The sequence below is a fragment of the Scleropages formosus genome, chromosome 19 (assembly GCF_900964775.1).
Source record: "Scleropages formosus chromosome 19, fSclFor1.1, whole genome shotgun sequence".
Lineage (NCBI taxonomy): Eukaryota > Metazoa > Chordata > Actinopteri > Osteoglossiformes > Osteoglossidae > Scleropages > Scleropages formosus.
The window spans coordinates 21923014-21933617 of NC_041824.1; the positions used below are offsets into that span (position 1 = coordinate 21923014).

General features: G+C 43.7%; 1 protein-coding gene across 1 annotated transcript; it reads right to left on the reverse strand.

The window, feature by feature from the left end:
- Positions 1-316: 316 nt before the first annotated feature.
- slc26a10 (solute carrier family 26 member 10) lies at positions 317-10374 on the reverse strand. The gene is made up of 18 exons (XM_029246329.1): positions 9906-10374; positions 7574-7684; positions 6689-6846; positions 6353-6517; positions 5865-6017; positions 5189-5271; positions 4809-4956; positions 4599-4712; positions 4366-4443; positions 3521-3616; positions 3181-3287; positions 3015-3084; positions 2559-2738; positions 2411-2465; positions 2156-2244; positions 2015-2069; positions 1434-1540; positions 317-1079 (listed from the first exon to the last, which is right to left on the reverse strand). Exons 1-18 carry the CDS (start codon positions 10192-10194, stop codon positions 1041-1043), a joined length of 2097 nt encoding a protein of 698 aa, XP_029102162.1. The 5' UTR covers positions 10195-10374; the 3' UTR covers positions 317-1040.
- Positions 10375-10604: the final 230 nt, after the last annotated feature.

Genomic DNA, 10604 nt, shown 5'->3' on the forward strand with positions numbered 1-10604 from the left:
AATCATGTTCCTTTTTTGAATCACTCAGTTTCCTACTTTCCTGTGACCAAATCAAAAACAGTTTAACTATTTTCAATAGTTGAAGGAAGTAGTTATTACAATGTAATTTTTATATTTCTTTTTCATTGATAGCCAAAAATTGTGATAATTTTAATCAAACCATTAAAGGACTTAAGACATCAGTATGGATTAATTTATATTTTCAAAAATAAGAAAATCAAGTAGGCTGTTTATTGCAAAAGTATATTTATTGCAAAGTTATGCAAAAATATTTTAATGAGACACAGTAAAAACAGACCATTAATATTGCCTAGAATGGATGCAGAAATTTACTACAATTTTATTGCAATATCATTATGTATACTATGATACAAAACTAATGAAAAAGATACTTATTTCCCACTACATATCATCTCTATTCTTCCAGCATCTGAAAAAAAATTAACATATGAAACATTTTGAACTACTAAGCTTAATGTATTGGATATATTCCAGCACATTACTGAAGCATGGTAGCTTTTTCCAGTAGTTAAACTTTCTCCTACAATTCGTCTGTTACCTCAATATGTGTAACCATGTCTTCACAAACTGTACAAAATCTTTTTTTTGGATTTAGACATTTCTTTTATGTTTGCATTTTTACCATTTGTGCAAAAGTATTTTTAAACATAAAAGGTCTTCCTTATTCACACGGTACCACGGCCACAGAACCACTTCCCGTGATCCATATTAATTAAACCGTTTTCTTACTGAAGTCAGTCCACGTGGAAAGCTTTCAAAATCAAGACAGTGTTACAGGATTTTTACTGCACCTTTTCAAACTCAAGACCTCCAAGTGTTCTGCGGCAAAGCGGTGCATACACAAACCACACCGTGGTCATCGCTGTGCATGTGCGCGATTGCACAAATTCGCCACGGGGCGGTGATCCCTGATCTCATACAAAAAGGCCACTTCTGCGGACTGAATTTTACTTCCTGCCACCTTCCATCCTTGTTGAGGGTTTGGCGATCTTCACTTCTCAGGTGGAGAAGATGGGCCTTCACACCCAGACAGTGTTTGTGCTGTCAGGCAGTTTTTCCTGTCAACACAAATGAGCGTAATTGGTGTCAATGGGGAGCAGCACTTATCCGAGGAACCGCAGGAATTCAGAAGCACATCAACTGATAACTTCGCAGGACTCCATTCAGGCAGCTTACTACAAAATAGCTGCTATCATCACTGATAAAAGTGTTTTTTGGGGCACATTAGTGGTACAAAATGCATCACCTTTCTAGTTTTTATCTAACCACAAGGCAAATGCATTATAGCACAGTTGCCTCTAATACTCCAGGGATTTTAATGTTAATCTCAGGGATGCTTTGGACCAGCCGCGGAAGAACACCGCCAGTCTGGCAGGCCTGCCTTGAGAGTGCTCACGGAGCCGGGTTCGTACCTTCTGCTGCTCAATGTAGACGACCGCGTCGTGGACCGTGACAAAAATGTGCTGAGGGTTCATGTAGTTCATGAGGCCACTGGAGGTCAGGATCTTCAGCACGCTCTCTGTGGAAGGAGCACAGTTCTGTTCAGCTTCTCTTCCACCCGTCTCAGACCACACCAGTTCAATGGGGCAGTTTGCACATTCTTTGCTTCAGGGACATTTGCAAGCAGAAATCATTTTGTTATAACGAACAGGAACTGAAGGTGTATTAGTATCGCTAAATAAGTGCCATTATCACATCATCAGTGTTGATTTATTTACCTATTTATACAGCTGGATTATTTTACTGGAGCAATGTAGAGTAAGTACCTTGCTCAAGGGTACGGCAGCTGGAGGTGGAATTCAAACCTGTGACCTTTGGGTCCAAAGGCAGAAGTTCTAACCACGATGCTACCAGCTGCACCCTGGTATTGTATATCACTGATATTCAGTGTGCACAGTGACTGCAACATAGACATCAATGACGAGTTACATATGAATTAGAGTCCCAACATATTTTATGCATTTTATGTCTGATTAATTACATGCATACTTACCGTTGCAGTTTGCTAGGTAAATGCGCACCCCTACCTTCTGACATTCTGTGCACATCTGTAAAAAGTGACATACGTATCAGTGGGACCACATTTTCCCTCTGGTTGCGAGGACATGAGAAGGTAGGAGTCCCCGTGTGTCACCTGAATGAACAGCCTGGCCCCGGCAATGTCGACAAAAATCACGCTACTGCAGTCAATCAGCACCGCCTGGACGTCGCTGGCTGCACTATCTGAACGGGACAGAGCGAGTGGCACAATTACTTCAGGCACAGACTCTCGGTGCAAACAAAAATGGCAACAGCTAAACATCTAAGCATCTGAAAAAGTAATTCATCTTTCTGGTGGCTTTTAAAAGTGTGCTCAGCTGGCTGTATTTTACGTGATGCCACATCTCACCTGATTTGAAAAAGTCATTTTCAGAGGAGAATGATGTATTAGCCACCCCACTTTCCTGAAGGGATGCATTGAAAGAGAAGGTAGAAGGATTTTAAAAAGAGAATTATGACATTTATGATCTCTGAAGCATTCTATGAATAGGTCTCACCACAGTCGGCACAGCATCCCTCTCCCTCTTCTCCCGAGCCTTCCTGGCCTTCTCCATGGTCCGGATTCTCTCTGGGCTCAGTTCCAGCAGGCGGTTCATGGCCTCCCGGAAGAAGCTACGGTTTCCATAGTATATGGGCCCATTGTAAGTCAGGATCTTCACTCCAGGTACCTCATAACACTGAGGAACACAGTGATAAGTATGAAGTGCAGAGCAGAGCATGAAGTCTTCACCAGCCTGATGGCGCACAATGAGCACCACCGGGTTGGTGAAGAGGCCCGACAGCTGGGGACAAATGGGCCAAATTCTGCTCACACCTCCAAAGGCATGGAACACCTTACTACACTACACGTTGTTTCATCATATTACACTTCAAAGTAATAATGTTTACATCGTGTTTCAAAAGTGCTTCCAACATTATAAACTACACATGAGAAGGAGATGAGGTCTGCTTACTTTGCTGTGGTTCTCAATTGGCCGGTAGATTTCTGTGTTGGAAGCCCTGCCCAGTACTGAGCAATCAGCCCTGAAAGAAATGACAAAGACTGCTAACCAAGTCCAAAAGCAATGCGGAGGTGGCATGTCATCACACAGTGAGAACGGAGCCAAGAACATACCATACCTCTGAGTGCGGCAGATGACTGTCATCATGGAAAAGATGACCCCGATCGCCAAGCCCAAGTCTACATTGAGGACCACTACGGACAGCCAGGTGACGAGCCAGACCACCTACACACCCACAGCGAGAGGACCCACAACGCTATTTTAATAAGTCCGTACGTGGTTTTCTTTTCCCTAAGGATATAGTAAGAGGTGACAGACAATTAAGCTAAGAAAGTGTTCTCACTTCACTATTTGTCATAGTGCTATGGATTATTTCACTGAGCACCAAAGTATGACAGTCTAGCTTGTCCGCTGAAGTGGAATGTCTCTCTTCACGGTGTGGTGTCAGGAGCACTTACAAAATCGATCTTGCTTATTCTCCACAGCTCTGGAAGGTCCTTAAACTGCAGGAACATTTGCCTCAAACTGGTGACATTTATGCAGGCAAGGACTGCCTGTGACGAGAGGGTAGGATGGGGGAATGGAGAAATGTATGAGTTGACCCGTTGGCACATAAGGTACACGTGGTGCTGCCTGAAAGTATGTGAAGCCCTCGTGCACCTTAGTTTTACTACAAAATTCTTATTTACTGAGAATCAGTGTTTCTCATGTGACATAACAGGTATGTAATGACCAATTCCTTATGTTGCTTTAGAGGAAATCGTGTGTGTAGTAGAAACACACAAGTAGTGCAGGTGTAAAAATAAGTGAAGCCCAAATGTCATTGGTTAAACCAAGTAGGTAAGTAGAGTCAGATGTGTAAATCATTGTCATTTATTCATTTTATATGTTTCTTTTAAGGGGGGGGGCATGGTGACGCAGCAGGTTCAGCCAGTGCCTGCTGTGTGGTGGGTCTGGGGTTCGAGTCCTGCTTGGAGTGCCTTGCGACGGACTGCAGTCCCATCCTGGGTGCGTTCCCTCCCCCTTCAGCCTCGAGCCCTGTGTTGCCAAGTTCGGCTCCGGCTCGCCGCGACAAGTTGTTGTTGACAATGGATGGCTGGAATGGGTGTTTCTTTTAAGATTTAACTTTTTGATTTTATTTGCTTACTTTAATATTTTTATACAAGATTAATGACCATCTCTGTAGGGTTCACATACTTTCAAGAAGTCCTGTACATGTACACTGCATATACAAAGATTCAGTTTCACAATCTCTCCCTCTTTTATACACCTTCATTTATATGAATGGATGAAAATCCCCTACCTTGGGCAGGAAGTAGAACAGGGGCCCAATCAACAGGAGCACAATGAGCACCACCAGGCTGGCGAAGAGGCCCGACAGCTGGGGACAAATGGGACAAATTCTGCTCACACATTCTATTCAGCAAAACCCTTAACAAGAAGCATCCTAATAAAAGTGCTACAGACAAGTGGTCCAGAAATCAAAACACTGCTCTGTCCACGGTAAAGAAGCTGCAGAAAGTGGGAGGGGCCTACCTGCGTGTACCCACCAGCACTCTCCAGGATGTTGGTGGTGGCCAGCGTGGCTGAGCTGGGGAAGCAGGTGAAAAGGGAGGACACACAGTTGGAGATCCCATGTGCAAGCAGCTCCTGAAGAGGGACGACTTGTATTTAGTGTTACTTTGCAGGCTGCATTTTTTGCATTCTACTGATAGGTGCATGTATGTAGGGACAGCGCCGGGCTACCTGGTTGGGTTGTATGGAGTAGCCGTGTTTGTCTGCGTAGATCATGGCCAGCGAGACAGACACGGCGTAGCCCACAAACGTGATGGCAGTTGTGTCTCCAGCAATCTGAGGTAATGCCTCTAAAGCTGGCAACCGTGGCTTGGGGAAACTGAGGACAAAATCCTGCCAGTTTTTAATATGCCTTGAGAAAAATGTTTTACGTGGAACAGGATGCTGCCAAATCTTATTGGACAGCTATTTGATACATCGCTGAAAAGGACTGTGTAATACCCCTGAGGTTTACATTGAAACTTTTTAACACACTTTAATTATACTTTTGCAAGATCTTCAACAATATTTTGAATAAATATGACGTTCATGATTAAGGGGGGGGTGGTTACCCTGCTGGAATATGCCCCACAATCTGTATTTCATATCTTGAGTCCAGAGAAGTAGCATAAGCAACTCCTGTGGCGATTATAACCTGCAGGGAAAATGAAAACAGTGAGAAAAGGCAAAGAAAAAAATAACTGAGAGCTGAATTACATGCATTTCTCCTGTTTGTGATACTAAACATTTAATCATTTTGCACTTCTTTTCACAGTATTACATCTAAATGGACCTGAATAATCCATGCATCCATCCATCCATCATTTCTAAGTATTTATCCAGTGCAGGGTGGATGTGGACCAGAGCCAATTCCAAAAACCCAGGGTCCACCTTGCGCATGATACCAGTCCATCGGGGGACGGACAAAACAAACAGAAATGCAAACTCTATTGCATTTTCTATACAAATTTCGTATTTAAATTGGAAATGATCTATTTAGAATTTTTATGATGACCAAACAAAAATGTCTTTTTTGAATGGGTGGCTGAAAAAAGGAACCAGAACACACACGGGCATGGTTATGCTACTTTGAGCCTAATCAGGTATTTTACCATCACAAATGAAAAGCGAGGGAGGACTCTTTTCCAACAATACAGTGAAATGTCTCCTAGGTAGAAGGTGTAACTACTCTCTGAGCACATGGAACCCTAAGAAAAATGTCGGAGGAACAAGGGCAATGCAACTCACAGTGAGTATCTCCACCGGGATAGGGGTGCGCAAACGATGGCGAAAGCGCATGTTGAGCTCCTTCATTGGCACCAGAACAGCCAGGCAAACAAGTGAGATCAGCAGCTCTGCCAAGTTAGTGAAGGGCAAGTTCTCCAGTACTGAGGCCAAAGTCTGTAATGGGTAGGACAAAACTGGACTAAACAATTGCAATACTGTCCACCTGCCGTTCCACATGGGCGGGGGGGCAGTGCACAGATATTAAATTGTCTAGAGTACAGGATTACAGATAATGCTTTTCCCTACCGTGTTCCTCATGGTTTATTTGAAACTTTTAAACTTCTGTGCAGGTTCTGTCAATCTATCAATACTTTAATGCGTATAATAGCATTGGTCACCATCTGCATACATTATAGCACTGACCCTGTGGCTTTCTATGTTGAACCTTTGACCTTTTCTCTTTACCAGTCCGCCCCAGTTCCACGTTCACAAATATGCGGTTGCCTGACCTTGAAGAGAGAGAAGGTACTGGTGTAGCGAGGCAGCCGGAGTCCGAGCATACTCTGCAGCTGTGACACGGTGACATGGAAGGCAGCGGCGCTTGTGAAGGCCTTGACTATGGGCTCTGACAGGTACGTGGAAAGGAAGCCCAGCTGGAGACTGAACATGCAGATCTAGAGGAAAGCGAAGGTGGGGAGGTAGAAAACACGCTCGTTTGCAAGCCGTGCTCGGCTGTGGCCGAAACCTCGTTGGAAGCAGGATGCAGAACTCGGTGGCTCAGCGCCATGCCTCATCCCTCAAAGGACAAAGAGCGGCGTCTGTGCAGTCACGCATCAGACCCTTACCATGATGACCCCAGACAGGAAGGCCACTGCAGACGCCACACCAATCCTCTGCGCCTCTATGTCTGCCGACTCCGTGCTGCTGCCATTCCCGTCCACGGGTGTGGGCACCAGCTGCTCCACCACTGAGCCGGTCATCAGGCTCACCACAGCAAAGGTGCCTATCGCACAGACACATGTTGTCATTGGACAAAGTGTAGCCCCTCTGCAAGTAGAACACTGAGCAAACTATAGCAACAGACCACACAACTACTTCAGCTGGGCAGCAAAAACATTGCGCACCAATATTCCATATTCAGTTTGATTCTTGAGGGGGGTGCGGTGGCGCAGCGGGTTTGGCCAGGGACTGCTCTCTGGTGGGTCTGGGGTTCGAGTCCTGCTTGGGGTGTTTTGGGGTGGACTGGCGTCCCGTCCTGGGTGTGTCCCCTCCCCCTCCAGCCCCATGCCCTGTGTTGCCGGGTTAGGCTCCGGTTCGCTGCGACCCCACTTGGGACAAGCGATTTCAGTCAATGTGTGTGTGTGTGTGTGTGTGTGTGTGTGTGTGTGTGTGTGTGTGTGTGAGAGAGATTTGATTCTGGTGTCGTGTAAGATAGAAATCAGCTCAAGAGTTCTGTCTCAAATGTTCATTAATGAAGAGCCACCGTAACCCAAACTCATGCTTGTTCACATAAATGTTTACACGAGTCCTCACCAAGTCATAGACACACAGCTCACAGAGTCATGCATGCAGACAAATCACATCAGTATTAACACCCGTGGCCAAACTTGCTGAGAAAAACAAAGGAACATACATAGAACCACTCACTTTTTAGACACATCATCAAGCGGGCACGGCATCAGTTTACACCAGAGGGAATGAAACCAGAGCAGGGTGCGAGGCTGACTGACCTGTGGAGACGTGGCGGCCCGTACCGAAGAGCATGTATAGGACAACAGGAAAGAATGATGTGTAGAGACCATAGATGGGAGCTACAGATGTCAGCAAAGCAAAGGCCATCCCTAGAAATGTAGAACAAAGCAGACATGATGCCTGTGTTGTGTTTTAAATTAACAAAGGCAATGCCCATATATCAGTGCAAATACAAACAGCAGCTGGAGCAAAGGAAAGACCAAAGAACACCTGGGCTCCTTCCTGCATGATTAATATTTCAATCCCTGCTGTGAAACTTCTTCAATGATATACAAATTTAATCCGTCATTTTTAATGTTCACATATCAGAAGATAAAAGAAATGCAACTCATATATAATTTTAAGATTTTTATTTTACTTTATTGTGACTATAAACTTCCCAAAAATCATGTTAAAATCCTGTGTTTCCAATTAAATATATTACCTTTAATAATATTTATATATTTGTTCTTTGCGCTAATGAAGTAACAAATAAAGTAATAGATTATTTGCCAACCAGTCGCTCTTCTGATGCTAATTTCAGTAATTAATATTATACAGGGATTGTGGAAGATCCTTGAAGTATCACTTTACATGAATACAGCCAGAAAAAATTGAATTTGTGGGACATCTATAAAATAAACAGTTATGAAAAATTAAAAACCCACTTAAAATCAGGGTCATCTGTATTGCTGAACATTCCTTAACATTCCTTAAATATGCTATATTATGCTAATTTAGACTGATGACTATTTCAACTACTATCATAAAAATACAAATAAACATGCATGCAAAGTTTAATTGATGTAAAAGTAAGGAGAAAAAAAAAAAAAAAAACACACACACACACACAACAAAAACACACAGTAGCACTGCAACTAGGGCCTGTTTTTTTATCATAGACCCCTGCTCTACGTTCATCATAACCAGCCTTCATTATGACTGGTTTATGACCAAATGAGTTCCATAGCAACTTCAAAGCATCTGTGAAAGTATTTTGCAGTGCTGAACTTTAAAAACAGTTGTGCTAATTTCCACAAAACAATGAGAAGATTACTAAAAGGCAAAATGTTCTCACTTTATATTTAATGTGTAATCAAGGAGACACTGATTTCAGTCAGGGAAATTACCATGGTATTACTGTCCACTTCTGTGCAGAAGAGCAAAACACAAATAACTGAATTTGACGTATTTAAAATGTTAGACATGAGGTACATATGTATATGTGAGGAGCTGAAATTCATATTACAGTAATTGTACCCCCAGTTATTTGAAAAATACATCTTTGTCATTTTTTTTTTTTTTTTTTTTTAAATTTATTTTCCTTCTAAACAGTTTACAATGAACAATGAACTGAGTATATAATTGTATCCTGTAAGCAACCCCCTTCCCATTCCCTCCCCCCGGGGACTAATAAAATTAAGTGCAACCTGTAAAAAAGTTTCAAACACACGCACACACACTCACATATACATACGTATATATAATACTGTAAAGCCCTTGGGACAGCACTGTTCAACATTTGCATAGGAAAGAAAAATACATTATTTTATTAATTATTATTATTATTATTATTATTATTATTATTATTATTATTATTATTATAAACGCTGATAGATTGGTTGCGGAAAACACACTTTTTTTTTTTGTAGAAAAGCAAATTAATAGTACTTTCTCTTTGCTGAGCCTTGCATCTCATAATTTCCCTAGTTAATAATAAGCCCTTTATTCCCTGATACTCGAGGTCGGGAATCCCGCCGCTCCGACGAAGGTTCTTCCGCAGAATAGATGCAGTAACGAACATACTAAGAATACCATGTATTCCTGTAAACACGAGAAAGTGTTGTATCTAAGCTAAGGCGTCACCTAAATAAAATCTAGCAATAAGTGACAAAAATATATTTACTATACGAATAAATATTGATACATGGAAACTATTCATTTTAAATACACTTTGCCTGGGTGGTGCGAGAGGATGTGGGTTCGATCCCCGCTCAGTCTGTATGGAGTTTGCATGTTCTACTGTGTCTGTGTGAGTTTCCTCCGGGTGCTCCGGTTTCCTCCCACAGTCCAAGGAATGCTGTTCAGGTTCCCCATAGTGTGTGAGTGACAGAGAGAGTATGTTCCACTGATGTATGGATGAGTGACCCAGTGTAAGTAGTGTATCTAGCAGTGGAAGTCACCTTGGTGAATATGGTGTGGGCTGGTAACACTAGAGTTCATTGGAATTCACTGATAAAAGCGTCTGCTAAATAAATAAATGTAAGAGTAAATAAAGAAACGTCATGAAGCTGCGGCAGAAGCTCGGCAGGTGAAGGAAGCGCAGCTCACCTTGAGGTATGTGCAGAATGCCGACCGTCAGTCCCGCCACCGTGTCTCCCAGGATGCATTTCCGCAGCCTGTACCTGGGCAGCCAGGTGAGGATGGGCGCGCGCTCCCTGAGCACGCGCAGCAGCGCCCCTCTGGAGCACGTGCAGCGGCTGAGCAGCCTCTCCCTGAGGGTGTCGGTGTCGGCGGCTGCGACGGCGGCGGCCGCGCTGCGCTGCTCCCCGGCGCCGTACGCCTGCCGGAAGCGGTCCTCGGTGTAGATGCTGCGGTACACGGCCACGGAGGCGCTCATGCTGCCGCCACAGGTAGGACCCCCTCTAGGAGGTGCCAGCACGCATGATCCAAGAATGTGCCGCTTTCCAAGGCACCTTATATAGCGCGAGAGGACCTGGCACGCGGAGCCATTGCGTCTTCCTGTCAGGTGTCCTTGTGGAGTCACTTTCGCCAGGTTCTCATGTCCTTTTTTGGCAGGGTCTCCTGAGGTGTGCTTGTCCAACTTTAGCGTTGATGGATCTGAAAGGTCCTCTGGGTCCTACTGCTCAAGGCTTTTTTTTTTCTTTTTTTTTTTTTTTTTTTTTTGCAACACCCCATGGTCTCATTCTGATCCAAACACACACACACACACCCTCCGCCCCATCACGTTATTATGTTCAAGGCCCCTTCCTTTTTATCTGTTTCTGAAGAGGGGAGACGTACAATGTA

Bases quoted from the DNA above. Each gene is read 5' to 3' on its own strand.
- slc26a10 (XM_029246329.1), bottom strand. From the start codon at position 10,194: ATGAGCGCCTCCGTGGCCGTGTACCGCAGCATCTACACCGAGGACCGC. The intron at 3,617-4,365 runs GTAGGGGATTTT...CTCTCGTCACAG, and splicing joins TGTTCTACTTCCTGCCCAAG to GCAGTCCTTGCCTGCATAAA. The intron at 2,070-2,155 runs GTGACACACGGG...CACTTTTTACAG, and splicing joins GGGCCAGGCTGTTCATTCAG to ATGTGCACAGAATGTCAGAA.